Source organism: Aethalodelphis obliquidens, unplaced genomic scaffold, assembly GCF_003676395.1.
Source record: "Aethalodelphis obliquidens isolate GAN/ISIS:26980383/991018 unplaced genomic scaffold, ASM367639v1 scaffold8, whole genome shotgun sequence".
NCBI classification, from domain to species: domain Eukaryota; kingdom Metazoa; phylum Chordata; class Mammalia; order Artiodactyla; family Delphinidae; genus Aethalodelphis; species Aethalodelphis obliquidens.
In genome coordinates, this window is record NW_020837952.1 from 60,555,540 (window position 1) to 60,576,401 (window position 20,862).

Below are 20,862 nucleotides of genomic sequence, written 5' to 3' on the forward strand. Positions count from 1 at the left end.
TATTCTCTTAAAGTCTCTATTTTTCTCATGATTTCCTTAGCTTTGTGATTTTTTCCCCCTCATTGAGATACTGTTCCACTTGGTCTTCCAGGTTATTAATTTGGTTCTCAATAATGGCAATCCCATCCCTCAATCCACCTACAGCATTCTATAGTTTAGAAATACATTTATTAGTGCCAGAAAGTCTTTTTTTGTGTGTGGGGACAGAGAGAGGGTTGACACTACATTGTATTTCCTTACTGCTACTTTTTTGTTCAAGTGTTGATGGCTCCTGGAACACTTCAAATGCATTTGTGCATTTCTTTCCCTACTGAGGATCAGGTCTGGGTATTAAGGTATCCTAAATGGCAGCTGCCCCACAAGCAGTCTCTACACCCAAAGGCCAGCAATTACAACAGAAAACTGTCAGTGTCCCACTCTGAGACGGAGGAAAAGACGTCTCTCTGGTCTCTTTGGCCTCTCCCAAACTCAGGAATAGGGAGGCCACAACCTACAAATATTTAGCTTCATGGGGTTCAAGACTACGCATATTCACATGGGACAAATATTTAACCTTCCCCCAGGATTCCCCTATGTCCTGATTCTTCTCCCAGCACTCTTCAAACATCAACAGAAGCCCTGCATCAGCTTTTCCTGGTGGCCTCCCCCAGAACCCAAGACATCATTTGCACCCAACTCCCCACTAGGTTCAGGTGAGACACACAGGTAAAGAGCTTAGTATAAACGTGGATAGGAAACCAGATTCATTTCAAGTTGCCACCTTCCTAGAACTTTCTCTGTGCCTAGGCCTAAATTTGTAAAATCTTTAGAAGCTGAATATTTATTTATATATCTTACTTAGATCAAAACATAATTTGCAGTCTTATGCTTACAGAGAAAGATTAAAATTAGCGGAGTAACCTTGCCAGAATATCTCCTTGAATCAAAAACTGGTCATTTGTATACACAAAGGAAGAAAGCTAAATAGGAAAAATAAATAATCTAAAAGCATTCTACTGACTTAGTATCTGTTAAGGTTGACATTTCAAGTAAGTGTGTGTGTGGGATTACAATATTCAACAAATGATACTTTGGAAGGAAGCATTATTGAATTTCTTTTGTCATTTTCAGAAAGAATAAGGTCTTTCTGAGCATGACACTGAAATCCAGAAATTATAAAAGATTAATAAATTTGGCTACATAAAGATTAAAAATACATGTATGATAAAACAAGGTCAAATGTCAAACAGATACTGAATGGCAAAAAGGAATAAACTTTTGATACACACAATATGAATTTCAAAAGCACTAGGTTAAATGAAGAAAGCATAACACAAAAGACTACTTACTGTATGATTCCATTTATATGAAATTCTAAGTCAGAAAAAGCTACAATGATAGAAAGTAGATTGGGTTGCCAGGGTCCAGAGGGTCCAGGGGGTACAAAGGAGCCCAAAGGAATTTTGGGGGGTTATGGAAATGTTCTATATCATGATTTTGGTGGTGGTTACACGACTACATACATTTGTCAAAACTTATTGAATCATACACTTAAAATTGGTGACTTATTGTATATAAATTACATTTCAATATAGCCGACAAAAAAAGTTGAATAGAGAATATATTTCCGGGGCTTCCCTGGTGGTGCAGTGGTTGAGAGTCTGCCTGCCAATGCAGGGGACACGGGTCCAGGAGGATCCCACATGCCGCGGAGCGGTTGGGCCCGTGAGCCATGGGCGCTGGGCCTGCGCGTCTGGAGCCTGTGCTCCGCAACGGGAGAGGCCACGGCCGTGAGAGGCCCGCGTACCGCAAGAAAAAAAAAAATGGGGAAAATATATTTATAACATGAAATACTGAAACATGAACATGAATATATTTACAACATACATGACTAAAGGGTAATTTATTTATAATACAAATAATTCTTAAAGTAGGTAATAAAATAACAAATACCTAATAGAAAAACATGCACAGGAAATAAATAAGAATTTCACAGAAGAGGACTTCCCTAGTGGCGCAGTGGTTAAGATCCATCTGCCAATGCCTGGGACATGGGTTCCAGCCCTGGTCCGGGAAGATGCCACATGCCATGGAGCAACTAAGCCCAGGCGCCACAACTACTGAGTCTGCGCTCTAGAGCCTGCGAGCCACAACTACTGATCCCGTGTGCCACAACTACTGAAGCCCACGTGCCTAGAGCCTGCGCTCTGGAACAAGAGAAGCCACTGCAGTGAGAAGCCTGCGTACTGCAATGAAGAGTAGCCCCCGCTCGCTGCAACTAGAGAAAGCCCGCACGCAGCAACGAAGACCCAACATAGCCCAAAATAAATAAATAAACAAATAAGTTTATTTTAAAAAAAAGTTCACAGAAGAAAAAAATTACAAAGAACCAATAAATACATGAGTCAATGCTCAACCTCAGTTATTAAGAATTGCATATTCAAACAATTAGATTACACTTTTTTCTTTACCAGATTGGCAAAGATTAAAATATTTGTTAGTATCTAGTGTTGCAATCTAGGAACATACACACTCTACTACAGGTTTCTTTTGATGGGAACTTAGCTGTATCTATCAACATTTTAAATACACACATCCTTAGACCCAGAAATTCCACATGTAGGAAATCATCTTAGAGGTACAAGTAAAGATATAACAACAAACATTTATATAATGCTTAGATTTTTGCCAGGCATTGTTTTAAGTATTTTACCTGGAAAATCTGATTTAATCTTTAAAATAATTCTACAAGGAAGGTCCTTTTATTATCCCCATTTTACAGATGGGAAATTAAGGTACAAAGGGGCAAGGTAAGTTGCCTAAGGTCATACTGCTGCTGGTAAGTGGCAGAGTCAGGATTCAAACTCAGGCAGTGTGGCTATAGGATTTATATTCTTAGGCACTGTGTTATTTTCCCTCTCTAAAGAAAGTTTAATGCTGCATCATTTGTAATAGCAAAAACCAAATGTCCATTTTTAGACTCTGGTTAAATAAGCAAAATCTATATAATGAAACGCCAGGCAGGATTCATTAAAAATAAAATGGTTCTCTATATGCTAAAATGAAAACATGTCCACGTTATGGTATTCAGTGAAAAAGCTTGCTGCAAACACCATCAATAGCAAAAGTCCATAATAAAACAAATCAGAAAAATAACACATATGCTTGCATACACAGAGTACATTTCTGGAGGTTATGTATCAAACTATGTTTAACAAATACCACTGAGATGTAAGGATGGGTAAGGGAAAGATTTTTATTTTTTACTTTATTCCATTCTGCATAATTTGAATCTTTTAAACTATAGGCATGGTACTTTTATTACCCAAGAAATTAGCTTAAAAACACAATTACTCTACTTGGTATTCTACAATTTTTACAACATGGATTTACCTTTAATTCTTGGATTAGCTGAGTTCTCCTGTCTCTTAAATTCTTTAATTCTTTCTCATCCCAGCATCTAGCCTTGTATTTTAAGTCACTTGACCCTCCAGAGATGACTCCAGATTTTAAAAATAACGTTCCATCAAGAGCTACTGTCTGTAAAAATTAAAAATATTTTACCTTGGAGAAATGTACATAAAGATAAAAACAGAACGTAATATGACAACTTTCACAGCTGAGACTTTGTAGATGAGAAAAACTACTTACTGAACTCCACTAATAAGATAACTAGCTTATGAGGGACACCAGCCAACAAACTCAAATACAAAACCCTGTTTTGCTAAGGCCCAAACAATTCTAGGCAACAAATTAGCAGCAATCTAAAAATTTCAAAATAAAATTATATATTAGTTCTAAACATATTCAATATTGAGAAGAAAAAACCAGGAGTATTTGTATTTAATATCTCATAGTTTGTATTATATAATACTGTATTTTAAAGAATCTGACATCACATGTCAAAGACATACTATGAAAACAGCCTTAGTTACTTTAGGATATCAAAAATATCACATTCTCTAAAATGAATATGAAACTGGGACCAAGAAAAAACTTAAATGGAGTCAAAGGTATAAAATAGCTTAAAGTTTATAGCCCTATGAGTAACCATATGCTTTATAGAATAAATGAAAGCAATTCTCAGTGTTCTGCGAATGTTTCTAATCAATTAGTCAAAGCAGAGGAGACAGGCTGTGGAGGACTAAAACCACGTAATGTGAACTAATTTTAAAAAAAGCTGACAGGAATCTCATTCATTCCTGCATTCAGTCAAACATTCTCTTTGTGGCTGCTGTGTTTGAAACATTCTATACTGGGGACTGGAGTGACCAAAAGGGAGTGAAATATGGTACTGACCCTTAGGGAGTCATGCTGGTAGGAAAAAGAAACATATAAACATATCAGTACAATGTAAAGTATGAGACAATAAAAACACAGAGTAATCTGGAAGCTTAAAACTTGGGTGCTCCAACCCAGCCTGGAAGGTTCACAGAAGGCTTCCAGTGGAGTTGAAGGCGTTCACTGTATCTTATCAGAGGTACTAGTTAGAAGTACATTAATTATATTTAACAGAAAACTTAGTTTATTTCTCTTTTGCAATTACAGAGGTAAACATTCCAGCGTATGTATGGTGGTTGCATAGTTAACAAAAAAAGACTCCTATAATATTGCTCTACCATCCTTAGTACTTGGATTACTCCTCAAGGGAGACAGGCTTCTTATTTTCTGGAAGGCCCTGGGGGCTCCCTCCCCTCCCAACGGTTAGCTTGGCAATGAGTTTTCTCATCAGGTCTGAACTTTGGAAGGAGACTAGATCTCTACTGGATACCAACAGCCATGGCATGGAAACTGAACTCCTGTAGATAAGCTCTGGCTGGTCTGGAAAGCAGCTTCCCTGACCAGGAAGCCCACTGTTACGTGATCAGCTTACTCCTCCGACCTCCCCATAAAAATATAAAGTGGTATGGAGGCAGCTTCCCCCTCCTGGAACACTTTTAGCTCACGCTGTTTCTGCCTGGCCAAAGCCCACCTCTGTGGAATGAAAGCTGAGGAAATACACAGGCTCCACTGCTTCTCTGCTTTTAAGTTGTTCTAAATAAAGCTTACTTTACATCTACAGTGTGTCACTAGTGATGTGTGTGTCAGTGTTTCTTTTATGACAATCTCAAGTCATTTTGTAGTCCAAGATGACTCCTAGAGCTCTAGCTATGTGTCTGTATTTCAAGAAAGAAGGGAAAGAATGAGGCTGGTAGACAGGGCAGATCACAGAGTTCTCAGTATGTCATCACAGGAAGAATGTGGATCAAATACAAATGAGGACTGATGGGGCTTGTGGAGGGGGCTGGGGGATTAGCACTGAACAGTCTAACAGCAAATAGGAGAGTGAAATGGTCAGATATGAACTTTAAGTACACCAATCTGGCAAGTATCTAGAAAATGGGGTGGTCCAAGTGAAGCCAGAGGTGATGGTATGAAATCAGCCAATACCTACAGTGAAGAAAAGGAAAAAGATTTGAGAAATATTTAGGTGGTATAATCAGAAAACCTTGGGAATTGTAGAGGTTACAAGGAAATCCATGAGGAGAAAACAGAATTTCATTGGTTAGAATAGTGGTACTAAGAATTGAAGAATACAGGAGAGGGATCAAGATCTAGAAAGAAGAACCTGAGTGTAGTTTTATACATGATGATTTTATAGTGCTTGTGGGCTAATAGTTTACTTATTTATAATGTATATCTTGACTATTTCCTAAAAGAAATTATTCTTTTATAGATTATAATAAAGATTATTATAATAAATATAAATATACAATAAGATAGCTACAAATAATAATTAGAGATAACACATTATACTAGGTGAAAAAAGAACAAAGTATAAATAATTTAGACTCTGATGAGAAATCAGTAAATTCGATCAAATAAGTAGGAAGAAGAAAAATTATTCAATATATGATGTTGGGACCGGTAATTAACCATTTAGGGGGAAAAAGCTAATACTTACATCTAATAATACATATTAAAATGAATTCTAGATTAAATTAAAATATAAAAGTGATACGATTAAAAAAAAGTGAAGTTAAGTAAATATATTTTGATCTCATAGTAAAGACTCAATTATACATACACCAATACCTATAAAGGGTAAGAGTAATATAGTTGATTATCAAATATATGGCATATATACCACAATACTCAGTAGATCTTTCTAGGGTATGGTTGCCAGACTTAGCAAATAGGAATACAGGATGCCCAGGTAAATTTGAATTTCACATAAACAACAAATAACTTTTAAATGTATGTCCAAACATTTTATCTGGCAACTCTATTCTAGAGGACATGTTAGGGATGGTTATTTTCCTTTTTGAGCTCTTTTTCCCAAAATGAACATTTATTAACTTGTGTTTCCGATATGTAAAAGCCAAATGTAACACAAAGGAAAAAAATCCATGGGCTGGCTTGGAGAGAAGAGAGAGAAGTGTATTGAGAACTTTGAGCTAAGAATCTGTCATAATACACATGGTGTTCTAATGCCAACTCTCTCTTCCCAGCCATACTTGGGCAAGTCAACTTCCTGTCTCAGAGCAGAGGGACAAACGGTGTTCTGAGACTCTTTTTACTTTCATTGCTTCGTTGGCTGCTGCTGTTGTCATGGCAACCATTTACCATACTGTGCTTGACAGAGTGCATTTATGCTATTCAATTCTATGTTTCAACCCCGTGAGGTAAATATGATTTCCATTTTATAGATTGGGGCTTAAAGATATTAAGAAACTTGCCTAAAGTCATACACAGGGACTAAAATTCCTAAACCAAAAGTTGGTCAAACATCTATGTCCATGTTCTTTTTTTTTTTAATGTCCATATTCTCAATAACCACCATGTTATAGACCTTCAATTCTAAAAATGCAATGGGCAACAATTCATAGAATTACAGGGTTTTTTTTTGATAGTTTCTAGGTTTATTAAAATAATTTACTTCTTCTAAAAGTAAATTTAGTATCAAATAACCTATTTACATTTGATTTACAATCAAATTCCTATTCTGGAAGGACTATAATTTCTATTTCCAGCCTGCAAATTCCTTAACTTATAGCTTACAGTGGTTGCTCAGTGCAGTAATCCTATGCCTACTTTGGAGGTTGCATTCCTGAAAAAATACCACGGCTGGCACAACTGGGATCTTATATAAAACAAGGAGTTGGAGGAATTTTTAAATAGCATTAAATAAAAGTTCCAGAGAACATGGCTTAGGAAAAGGAGAAATTTTTTGGCATTAAAAATTTGCCCTGAGGGCTAACCAATCATTCCACTGAGCCAGCTTCAACTGTTTCAAGAAATACTGTTTCAGTGTTACAAGTAGATCCTCCATAATTTTTGTGTTATGCAGATTATACCTAGTTTTTAAGTTGCCTTTCACTGATATGGAAAATAATATACTTTAACCTTTGCTTTTATTTCTGAATGGGTAAAATATTCATGAGTTCAAAATCCAAAAAATACAAGAGTAAAGAGTAAGAAATCTCCCTGGCATTGCTAGACACCACCACCCAGTTATCCTCCCCAGAGGTAATCGATGCTGTCAATTTCTTATGTATTCTTCCAGAAATATTTTTGCATAAACAAACACACACATATATCTCTTCTTTCCCCATTTTTTACATAAATGGTAACATACTACACTCTAGTCTACTTATTACTTTTTTTTTAACTGAATGTATCTTGGAGATTGTCTGACACTTGTATATAAAGAGCTTCATTCTTATTTAAGGTTGCATAGTGTCCCATTCTATGAACGTATTATAATTTTATTGAACATAGTCTTGTGCAAATTGTTTCCAATTTTGCTTGCTACATACAGTGGTTCGATGAATAACTCTTTATATATATCATTTCATATACATGTGTATGTAACGTTCTGAAGAAGTACAACTGCTAGAATTGCCCTTCACAGAGCTGGTACAAATTCACACACCCACAGCAGTGAATGCAAGGGTCTCTTTCCCCATAAAGTGTTATCAAACTTTTTTATGTTGATCAATCTCACAGGTGAAAATAGTATTTCAGTGTAGTTTTAATGGGCATTTCCCATATTTGGGTTTTTTTTTGTCGTTTTTTTGGTCACGCACATGGCATGCAGGAGCTTAGTTACCTGACCAGGGATCTAAGCCGCGCCACCCACTCCCCACCCTGGCAGTGGAAGAACAGGATCGTAACCCCTGAACCACCAGGGAACTCCCTATCCAAATGTTTTATGCATCCTAAAACACAGAGAATATTCTTCAAGTGGAATAACAGTAATAGGAAGAAGATAAGACTCCCTGGAATATACTTAATGTAAAAATATGACAAATAAACCTGATTAAAATTTTGAAATAACGATAAGAACAAAATACAGCCTCAAGGGGTAAGGCATGTTACTGTGGACAAGATATAAACCATAAATATATGTTGAATGAAGGAAGGGTTAAACACAATCGTATTTTCCTGTGACTTCTTTAAATTGACCACACAAATCTTCAAAAATCAATTTTACAAATATTCAAAAATCAATTTTACCATAGTTAATTAGGTAGCAAAATAAGGAAGATACTGTAGTCGCTCACTTATTACACCTGCTTAAATTTAATATGTAGAAATCAATGACAGTGATTACTAAGACAGTGATCACATTATCATTAAGATAATTATAGATATAACTACTAAAATGTATGAGAAGTTAATCATATTAGACAAGTCAATACATTTAATACTGGAAATTCCTATCTTTCATAAGAATAGCCCAAACCCCCCCACTTTGTGTTAATTTGCGATTCTGGACATTCCAGATCAAATACGTAAAATGACTAGTAAATAAAAAATGACTATCACTTTTTGAGAGCTATTTCCTAGGCACTATAAAAGCATTTTGCATGTTATTACTTATTTTAATCCTATAACTCTATGAAATAAGTACTATTATTTCCCCAAATTTAGATGAACAAACTAAAATTAGAGGTTTAGAAACTTGCCTAAAGTCACATAATTAATTACTAAGTAGTATCACTGGTCTTACTCCATAGTTTATGCCCTGAGGCATTGTGTTACATTTCATCACAGATGTAGTTTTAAGAAAAACTATGTCAGATAATTCGAAGAATTTAATACTGCTTAACTAAATACAAACTCTATTTCAATTGACAGTAAAACAATATTTTTAAAACCAAAATTACTCCCTTGAGAGACTGGTATCTAGTAACCTCGTTTCAATTGTGCTATTTCTACAACTTCAAAATGTGTTAAAACCTTGAATGTGTAAAAGAACAGTTAATATCTCCATTGAGCTATGGAAGAATTAACCCAGAATGTAAAATAAGCACCTAAAATCTTTTCTGGTATTCAGAAACACACGTATTATATACGTAAGTACAGGGAAAATCTGAGATTCGACAGGGGCATTTATTGTATATAGAGTAAAAAAAAATTAAGAGCTTTAGGCTCTCACTACAGTAAATCTAACGTCCAAAATATGATTTATGATTTGGGGAAGTATTAGAGAAATTAATTTTTTGAAAACTGAACATTATAAAAACTACTGAAGCCATTAACATCTTAGGTTCTATTTTAGTTTCCCCTACATAAGAGAACATATGAAAGCATATATAGATATTTGTGTGTGTAATATGTTAGTCTTATAAATACTGCTTCAAATTATCCGAAAGTACAATCTAAGCCTCTTACTTTCCGTCTTTCAGGTCCATTGAAGGCAATATGCCTTGCTTCTTCCACAGTCTCACAGACAAGGCCATTTCCACACACAAACTGAATTACTTTCTTCAGCTGAGGAAACTGAGTCTTTATGACATCAATCGCCATTTTACAGCCTTTAATCTCCCGTAATCTTTCATTGATTGGTTTGATCTAAACGGTTTAAAATATACTTGATATATTAGGTGTATTAAAATAAAAACCAAACACTCAGTACATTCTTTTTCAAAGAATATACATAAGCATGAAAGCAAATGATTAGTAGTATGTACTTATACACAATAAAAGTTTGACAAGAACCTGATGAACAATATCCCACCTTTGGCTTGTGTAATATTTTTTAAAAATACACTTCATCAAAAGCCAGAAGATATAATTTCTAGATTCAACTCTGTCACTAACTAGTTGGGATAAAGCAATAGATGAGAAGCCCTTCATGCTCTCAAAATCATAAAATCTAGTGGGAGATAATACCCATTTACATACTTTCAAAAGAGTGGCACAACAGCATGGAACTCAGAAAATCATTTTAGGCTTAAATGATCAGGAAAGCTTTTACATCTTCTTTGACATGACTTTTAAGTTGGATCGATAAAGAGATCAAAAGATGTCTGCAATATATTACTGAAAAACAGCAAGTATAATTTCATTTTTGTAAAACAAAACAAAGGGAAAACCCTATATACAACCAAAATATGTGTGTATATATATATATGTATATATATATACATATATATATATATACACACACACATATATATACACACACATATATATATGGAGCATATATTTATATAAATTTGTATGGATGGAAGCAATCTAAAATAGTTGTGATAAAGGAATTGAGCACTGAGATGAGGTAGGAGTATTTCCTTTATATTTGATACACTTCTGTATTATATTTTTAAAAAATGAGTGTGCCTTGAAAAAACTCTTAAGCATGAAATACATAAAACAGAATTTTAACAGGCAGATGAACTAGGTTAAATAGTTTTAGTGGGCAGAAGGTATAAACAAAAGTGTGAAACTACAAAAGGCCAAGTCTGAACCATTAATACCCAGTTAGCATTTGCTGAGTCCCTCCTCTGTGCCAGGCACTGTGCTAGGTGTACTACATGTAGTGATTCCTTGCAAAAATACAATAAGGTAAGGACTAATTCCTCCACTTCACAGATGATGAAACTGACACTCAGAAAAGTTAAGGACAAATCAGTGAGAACTAATTAGAAGGAGGGCTACCATTTAAACTCAGGTCAGTCCAACTCTAGGGCATGTGCTCCTAACCACTATGCACACTGCCTGCAGTTCAGGGACTTGAAAGCTGGACCAAGTAGAACATTTTCTTTATTAAGCAATGAAAAGATCACTGAAGGATATCAGCTGTGATAATGATGGAGTTCCTGCCTCAGGAATTTAAACTTTGGATGCTCTAAGGCCTTTCAATACATACCTCAAGGTTCAAAATTTGGCTTGCTCCACACCAAGAGCTGACATGTATATTTACTGGACCACATATTTACAACTGAGACTCTGGGTTGGCATTTCACCGACAGAACATATGTCTTATCCATCTCCTATACTTTGCTATAGGACAAAATAAATTGCTGGCTAGTAGGCAGAGTGGTGCACTGCTAGAGCAATGTCCTTGAAATCACCAGGGTAAATTATGGCAAAACTAGATTAGGAAGAAATGATATGAAGGCAAGAAAGATAGCACCCACTTGATACTATTCTTTGCCTGCCAATACATTAACACCAGCCATTTGAATGAATGACTAACTGGCATCCAACTTACGATTTTTTCAATCACTACCATAGTCTCAGGCAATAAAGACACACTTTAAAAGACAGAATTATATCACTACTAAATACTAAGGATTATAAATTACTTACATCAAGGTAATCTAAAGCAAGGAATGTCTCAGGTTCAGCTCTTTCCTCCTTCAGAAATCGAATACAATCTTTTGCTACCTTTTCAGAGGCTACAACAATGGCAAACATGTACCGACCAAGAAGTTTAGTAACAGCCAGCTGGTATTTCTTATGTATAGGATGACACAGGTCAAGCAGTCTTCCAAACTTAGCAGGTTTCAAAAAAGGAGAGAAAAACAAATACATTAATGAGGAACATATAATTCATTGTTTTCTAATGTAACAAAGCAGCATAGACCAAAAACTAATTTTCTAAATTATAAACATGATAATTTAACAGTCTCATTCAAATGGAAATAAATTTCATTATGAAATATCCATTTAGGTGTGTCACACTTCATTCAACAAAAGAGTAATAAGGAGGGATTAGTCATACCAAGGTATTAAAATATTTTACAGAGCTAGCAATTAAATAGTATTCATTCATTCCCTTATTTATTAAATAAGAAACTGCTGAGGCACCTACTACATGAAGGCACTGAGCCACAAACCAGGTAAACATGCCTGAGTAAAACATCCTCTCTGACCTCACAGAGCTTTCAGACTAGTAGGGAAGGAAGATATAAATAATCAATAATTGCATGCATGTACAAAGTAGAGTTATAACAGGCACTGTGATTAAGCACAGAGAGCTCTGAGAATATGTATCAGAGACGAGGTTGACCTGAGAAGCCAGGGAAGGCTTCCCACGGAGAAGTGTTTTTGGGGATCTGAAGACTGGTCAAGAACCAGACTGAAGTTCAAAAAGTCTATTAAATGTCACAATGCCACCCGTACTGTACCAATGCTCCCTAGAATGTCTGCAGATTCAATTTTACATCTTTAGACTCTTTCTTCAATGTTAGGTTCTACTTCGAAATACCAATTTCTTCATGATAGATCATCATTGTCTTTAATATTTATTACCTTGGTCTTTGTTCTTCTCAATTTACCTATGATTAACTCAAGCCTTACTTCTAGGTCAGTAATTTCATTTTCAGCTATGTGATCCATTCCTTGTTATTTGCAATTTATTATTAGTTCAGCAGTGTTTGTTCTTGATTTGTCTCCTTAGCTCTACATTTTTCTTTTTATTTTATTCCGTTTTAGCTCATATTTGAACCTGATTTTATGAATTCAAGTTCTTATTAAATTGTCCACAGCACAGAACACTTATGGGGGATTTTGTCCTGTAACCTTCTTCCACAAGGCTCTTCGACTTCTAAAAGCCTTTTAAATTATTCTTTCTTTTTATTGTTATATGTACCTATAGATGCCATATCGATTCTCTTCACCTTCCCTATATTTAATGTGGGCAGCTCTGGGCAAAGCTTTTATTTTCTGTGACGGATAATTTTTTTGATTGTCTCACCTAAAATTGAGATGGTTATCTCCTCTGAGCAACAGATGATGGACCAAGTATTTTTTGTTCTATATTCTAAGTATTTTCTGATCTATTTCCCATCATCTAAGGGCTTAGACGGCAGGGGTAAGAGAGCTGTGCTAAGGCTGTGCATATGCTTTACTTGAATACCTGAGTTTTGTTCTTTCTTCTCAGTTTTTAATTAATATCCCATACCAAGGTTTCTCTCCTTGGGGGAAGAGAACAAATCCCATTTTTGGGGAGAGGGTTTTGATTTGGCTTCTCAATTTAACAAGGAGCCCTAGAGCCTTCACTTCCATCTAAGAGAAGCAGAGGTCCATGTTCTCCGATTCTATTTTAGTGATAATTTTTACTCTAAAGGAAACAAACATATGAGTTTGCTTCTTTCTAGATTAAGGGATAATAAGTGAGAATTCTCAGGAATTCACCGATGTATCAGTTTGCCTTCTGCATAATTAAGAACAAGCAATGCTATACTTCAATCTTTTTAAAGAAATTCTGGACTATTACCATTTTCTGAAGGTTACAGCATCTGATGTATGAGCCCCTTTCCTCTTTTGGTTGTTGAACTGGTTTCTCACTAGTTTTTGTCATTCTCCGTAGTATTAGGGGAAGAATTCTGTGACCCAGCCTTATTCCTCCATCATTGTCTAGAAGTTAAGACTAACACTTAAGAGTCAGAAAGGCAAAAAGGATGCTGTAAAGGAAACGAAGATGGGAGGCCAGAGAGACAGGAGGAAAACCAACAGAGTGTAGTATCATGGAGGCCAATGGACAGGTGTTTCCAAAGAGTGCAAGCGGTTAACACAGGGTACACTGGTGTCAGTGACAAGAGAGTGAGATGCCAGACCCCAATTCCGAAGGAAACAATTCTGTGAGGCTGACTCCCCAAGCAACAGGTTAGTAGATATTGCTGTACTGGGGCTAATGAAATACACTAGTAATACTGGATAGCAGTCACATTTGGAGAATAAAAATTCACTGTTTCAAAAGTATGCCAACAATGTCTACTGAAAAAAATATTTTAAAAAACCTGAAATCATGAAGAAATGAGGTTTGAGGACATGTGTCTATGGGCGACAGACTATTTCATGCACCTGTGTCCTTTGGGGATGTTGGCCATACCTGGACTTTCTGGGTAATGTGTTCATGTTAATGTTTCTCCCCAATAATTACTTATCTATAGACATTACTGGGAGTTATTTACATTTTACCTCAGTTATTTACTATTATGTTTTAAATATAAATAATAAAACACAAAACTTATAGATTTCTGAAATAACATTACTTCCTATTAATGGCAAAATTTTAATCCCAAATAAGAAAGCTTAGCCTTTTTATTTCAATTACCACAGAATCTGGGTGAAGTCTTTTAAGGTGTTCCAGAACCTCTGCTCTCTTTTGCTGACGTTTTCCCTCATGGTTATCAATTCCAGCATTCTGCAGTTCACTTCTAATAAGATTCAGCTCTTCATTAACTTCAGACATTCTTGATTTTGTCTTTTCAATTTCATCCACTAGGGTTTCCTCTTGCTGTTTTTTCTCTTTCAAGAAATTCCTACACAACAGTAACAATAATACATTATACAGCAAAAAGAAAACCCCAAATTTAGGAATTACAAGATACAGTATACTCTAGTCTGGCATTGCAGGGGAATGGAATAATGCTCTATCAATTTTAAACGATGAAAAATACAATATAATAAACTTAGCACCAAACATGGACAAAAGATATTTTAATCATTCTTTCTTGATCCAAAAGATACATATTTCTGGATTCTGAAAAAGAAAGGATAGGTCACTATAACCAGAGAAATCATCATAAGCTTAATGGTAAGTAAATACCAATTAAAAAGAGATTCTTCGTGGTAGAATATTTAGGTGGTGCTACCTTTCATGACATACATTTATTATAAAATATCGATACCAAAAGAGAGTTTTAAGTTTCACCACTGTTAGACATTTATATTTTCAGAACTTAAACCTTAGTGGTCAAGGATAATTTTTAATTATCTACAATGAAATAAAAAAACAATGGAGGACAAAGACATTATGATACAGTGGAAGTATTCATCTGATGACTATACTACAAATATCGAGACCCCTGAGATACAAGAAAGCTGCAAGGAATTTGTTTTTACTATACTTACATGCATGTTTTTATATACTCCTCCAACTTCTCTATTCGCTTTTTATGATCTTCTATTTGTTCTTTTATTTGTTTTAGATTTCCCTAAAATAGGAAATGAAATCTGAAATCAATTACAGCAAATCCAAACAAAATTGATTACTTTTCACTATATGCCCAGAACTTACTATAACAGTATACATTGTTCTAAATTTGAAATATATATAACCACATGAAAATTCTTATAAGAGCACATTTTAACTTTGAAAAGGCAATATGGTACAGAGCTTTGAGGTTTCAAGGCTCAGGGTTCAAATCCTGGCTCCATCATTTATGTCCTGGCTGGAGATACCTGATCTCCAGCAAGTTTACTTTGGTAACTTCAAACCCCAGGGAGATTATTTTCAAATATCTATATACAGTTCTTATCTCTCTCTCAAACTAACTCATTCAATAAATATTTATTCACTGCCTACCATGTGCTAGGAACTACAGATATAATAATGAACAAGACAGAGTCCCTGCTCTCAAGGACTAAGGTTTGGTGGGAGAAACAGACAAATAAGTAATTCCGACAGAGTGGCTCAGCACTATAATTGTATAGGAATCTCCGAGGCAGCTATAGGCTTGTGGAAGGAGGGCTTCATGCTCCACATTCACCTTATCACCAAGTCCAAGGATTGTGGTCGTCTCCAATTTGTTTCTCACCTTTAACATTCTCCCTGTCTCATGCATCCTGCACATTATAGCAAGATTAATCTGTCTTACTCCATTACTAAGTGATCTAAAACCAGGAGTGTACAAAAGTAAAAAACACAATTCTTTTTCAGTATACAACAGCAAAAAAGAGAAGAAATACCAGTTTTCAAGTGGTAAAGGATAAAATATACCATGAAGTTAATGATCTCATTTTACTCATTTATCACAGAAATTCACCGAACAAACATCTACTATGCTAGGTGCCAACAGCTATAAAAATGATTAAGATACAATTCCTTTTCTCCAGGGACTCCCACATTTTGAAATTAGAGTCCCCATATTGAAATTCTGTTATCTCACTTAAGAATTCCATTCAGGCTTCCCTGGTGGTCCAGTGGTTAAGAATCCGCTTGCCAATGCAGGGGACAAGGGTTCAAGCCCTGGTCTGGGAATATCCCACATGCCGCGGAACAACTAAGCCCATGTGCCACAACTACTGAGCCTGCACGCCTAGAGCCCGTGCTCCACAACAAGAGAAGCCACCGCAATAAGAAGCCCGTGCACCGCAGTGAAGAGTTGCCCCCACTCACTGCAACTAGGGAAAGCCTGCGTGCAGCAATGAAGACCCAATGCAGCCAAAAATAAATAAATAAAATAAATAAAAGTTAAAAAGAAGAATTCCATTCAAAGAGACAGGAACAAGATTAGCTAACATCAAGGACCAAGTTTAGTCAACTGGAAACACCTGCCTCTGCCTTTACTCTGGCCAGTCCCAGGGCTTGTGTCAGGGCCTGGATGCTCCGTTGGACACGTCATGGGGGATAATCAGACTGCCTTGACACCAGGCATTCTGGATTCAAGATGCCAGCTGATCATGCCAGTTGTCTAGAAAAACCAACCCCTGCCCAGCCCCTAGTGATCTTGGATCTGTGGAAAGTTATAGCCCTTTCCACCTGGGAACCACCAGTCCTGTGGGAAACCAAGTATGAGTACAGATTTTTTCATCTCTTTCCACCCTGATATGTTATTTCTTCTGTCAGTGTTTTTCTATTCAAAAGACAACAGAGATTCAATCAACACTTACCGACATCTACCAAGTACATGGGACTTACAATAGGACACTATTACGAATCCTGCCTTTAAAAAGCTTCCAGCCTAATAGAGCTATACCATTAACTGTACTTTTCCTCCAATCTGATAAAAGCCCTTAGACAGAAACAGATTAAGAACAATGGGTGATTAGATGAGGAAGAAACTATTTTTCAGGTTTTTTTTTTGGTGGGGTGGGGAGAAAAGGCAAACCAGGGAAGACTTTGTGGTGTGGGTAACTATTGAATTGAACATGTAATGATGAGTAGGTTTTTCCAAAATTAGCATGCACAGAGGCAAAAATGTGCAATGAGAAATCAGTGTATAATTTTATAATGTGATACAAATTATACCAGTGTTTTAAAAGTAATTACTGATATGTTATACATTTTTCTCCTTCCACAAAATGTCCTCTCTTCTACTCATATGATTATCAATATATAAGTATATTATCATATACTACCCTTCATATTTGTTTGTATTTTCATCTGCTAACTCACAAAGAGACTACAATGAGAGGCATACAGTGTAGGATTAAGAAGGTTCATTCTGGAGACAAAGTGTTTAGAATCAAATCCCAGTTCCTCCACTTACTAGTTCAGTCAAGTTAACTATCTCGTGCCTTGATTCCTTCATTTTTAAAATTCATTAATCCAACAAATACTTATTATCTGCTCTAGATCAGGAACTATTCTAGGTGCTTGAGATGTACCAGCGAACAAAACAAACATCCCTGCTCTTGTGCAGTTTACATTCTAGAGAGGGACAGTAGACAAACAATATGCAAATTAAACAGTATGTTAGGAGATAAACACTGGGAAAAACAGAGCTAGGGTAAGGGGAGCAGAAGTGCACTGGGGACTACAATTTTAAATAGGGTAGTCAGGGTAGTAGGTCTCATTGAGAAGGCAACATTTGAGCAAAGACTTACAGGACATGAGAGTGTTAAAAATTAAGAAATGTAGGGAAAGCATGTTCCAAGCAGAGGAATAGCCAGTGCAAAGGCCCTAAGGCAGAAACATGTCTGATACGTTCCAGGAGGCCATTACAGCTAGACCACAGAGAACAAGAGCAAGAACAGAAAAACAGGAGGTTTGAGAGGTAAATTGGGGTGGAAGGGGCAAGCAGATCATGTAAGTCTATGTAGGGCACTCAAGGACTTTGACTTAAACTTTATGTGCAAGGGGAAGTCACTAGAGGACTTCAAAAAGAGCAAGTTTCATGATCTGATTTAGATATTAAAAGCATCACTTTGGCTGCTGTGCTGAGACTATTATGAAGGAGACACAAGAGAGAAAACTTTCAGGCTACTACACTGATCTAAACAAAAAACAAAAAGATGGTGGCTTGGACCATGGTGGTAGCAGTAGAAATGGAGAGAAGTGGTAAGATTTTTGGTATACTTTGAAGGTGGAGCCAACACAATTTCCTAAAAGAGTAAAAGATGGACTCCAAGATTTTTGACCCCATCAACCAGTAAGACTGACTTGTCATCATCAGAGATTGGAAAGACTATGTTTGGGGTGCATTTGGGTGTGAGCAGAAGTTCAGTTTGGGACTTAAGTTTAAGATATCTATTCAATACCCAGAATGAAGATGATGAGGAAGCAGCTGGATATATGAGGTTGTGAGCTAGAAATACAAACTTGGGAGTCATCAACAGATGGTATTTAAAGCTATAAGAGTACAGAGGGTATGGCCAAGGTGGAGGAGTAGGAAAACCCTGAATTCACCTCCTTCCATGAGCATACCAAAATTATAACTACTTATAGAGTAACTATGAGAAAAACCTGAAGACTATCAGAAATGATTTGCCACAAAAAAAGATATAAAGAAGGAACCACGAGACAGGTGAGCAGGGCAGAGACATGGTACAGTCAGGACCAATACCCCCGGGTTGGGGACTCATTAACAGAAGAAATATGACGATCATAGAGGTTCTCTCCAAAGAGCAAGGGGTCAGAGCCCCACATCGGGCTCCCCAGCTTGGGGGTTCTGCACCAGGAAGGTGAGCCCCCAGAACGTCTGGCTTTGAAAATGAGCAGGGTTTACATACCAGAGAGCCAGAGGACTGTGGGAAACAGAGACTCTCTACTCTTAAAGGGTGCATGCAAAATCTCATATGCTCTAAGTCCCAGCACAGAGGCAGTAGTTTGAAAGCAGTCTGGGTCAGATCCACTTGCTGATCTTGGAGAACCTCCTGGAGAGGCAGAAGGCAACTGGGATTCTTCCTGGGGACACAGATGCTGGTGGCAGCCATCTGGGGGAGCTCATTCTATAGTGATGACACCAGTGCTGGCAAGCACTGTTTTGGAATCCTCCCTCTGGCCTAAAACTGCCCACCAGCAGGCCTGCACTGGTCATGTGGGGTCCAGGCCCCACCCACCAGCGGTCAGCAGCAGCCCTGGGCCCTCCCAAGCTGTGCAGCCAGCCATGCAGGACCTGGCCTCACCTATCAGTGGGCCAGTAGCAGCTCTGTGCCCTTTAGGCTGCACAGCCAACCACATGGAAGCCTATCTCACCCTCCAGCAGCCGCAACCACGCACAAAGTAGGGCCTTGCAGCCAACAGGGCCAGGGGCCTGCCCCACCTACAGCATGCCCAAGTAGTTACCTCCCTGCCAACAGAAGGGTGCATGCAGCCCACACAGGGGGCACCAGAGGGGAGTGTGCTGCTGGGCCCCACAGGACATCTCCTACGTAAGGCTACTTCTCTAAGATTAGGAAGTAAAAACAACCTACCTAAAACATAGAATTATACACAGAGAATTAGGTAAAATGAGAGGACAGGGGAGTATGCTCCAAATAAAGGATTAAGACAAAACCTCAGGGGACTTCCCTGGTGGCGCAATGGTTAAGACTCTGTGCTCCCAATGCAGGGGGCCCGGGTTCGATCCCTGGTCAGGAAACTAGATCCCACATGCATGCCGCAACTAAGAGTTCACATGCCATAACTAAGGAGCCTGCCTGCCGCAACTAAGGAGTCTGCCTGCTGCAACAAAGGAGCCCACGTGCCGCAACTAAGGAGCTGGCGAGCTGCAACTAAGGAGCCCTCAAGACACAACTAAGGAGCCCATGTGCTGCAACTAAGGAGCCCACATTCTGCAACTAAGGAGACTGCAAGCAGCAACTAAGACCCAGCACAACCAAATAAATAAATAAATAATTTTTTTTTTTTATAGAAAGACAAAACCTCAGAAAAAGAACTAAAGGAAATAAAGAGGAGCAATCCACCCCATAAAGATTCTCCAAGGTAATGATCGTAAAGATGCTCACTAAAATAGGCAGAAGAATGGGCAAACACAATGAGAATTTCAACAGAGAGTTAGCAAATATAACAAAGAACCAAACAGATTAAGAATACAATAACTGAAATAAAAAGTTCACTAGGGGACTTCCCTAGTGGTACAGTGGTTAAAAATCCGCCTGCCAATGCAGGGGCCACGGATTTGATCCCTGGTCCAGGAAGATCCCAGGTCTGGGAAGATCCCAAATACTGCAAAGCAACGAAGGCCATGCGCCACAACTACTGAAGCCCACGTGCCCTAGAGCCCATGTGCTGCAACTACTGAGCCCGTGTGCTGTAACTACTGAAGCCCATGTGCCTAGAGAAGCCACTGCAATGAGAAGCCCACACACTGCAATGAAGAGTAGCTCCTGCTCACTGCAACTAGAGAAAGCCCATGTGCAGTAATAAAGACCCAATGCAGCCAAAAATAAATTAAAAAAAAAAAAGTTCACTAGACGGAATCAACAGAAGATTAGATGAAACAGAGAAATAGATCAGCAATCTGGAAGACAGAGTACTGGAAACTGCCCAAGCAGAACAGAAAAAAGAATTTTAAAAAATGAGCATAGTTTAACAGACCCCTGGGACAATATCAAGTGTACTAACATTAGCATTACAGGGGTCCCAGAAGGAGAAGAGAGAGAAAAAGGGGCAGAGAACTTATCTGAAGAAATAATAGCTTAAAACTTCCCTAACCT

The 20,862-nt window shown here is 37.4% G+C and overlaps 1 protein-coding gene across 3 annotated transcripts in view; it reads right to left on the reverse strand.

Moving 5' to 3' along the window:
* The window catches only part of SMC1B (structural maintenance of chromosomes 1B), an 86,500-nt gene that overhangs the window by 33,506 nt on the left and 32,132 nt on the right, over positions 1–20,862 (reverse strand). For all 3 annotated transcript variants that reach the window (XM_027107944.1, XM_027107943.1, XM_027107942.1), the window contains exons 8-12: positions 15,112–15,194; positions 14,312–14,519; positions 11,560–11,745; positions 9,640–9,819; positions 3,373–3,519 (exon numbers count right to left, since the gene is read on the reverse strand). In XM_027107944.1, coding sequence (XP_026963745.1) covers positions 3,373–3,519; positions 9,640–9,819; positions 11,560–11,745; positions 14,312–14,519; positions 15,112–15,194 — 804 coding nt within the window. The remainder of the gene's footprint in view (positions 1–3,372; positions 3,520–9,639; positions 9,820–11,559; positions 11,746–14,311; positions 14,520–15,111; positions 15,195–20,862) is intronic.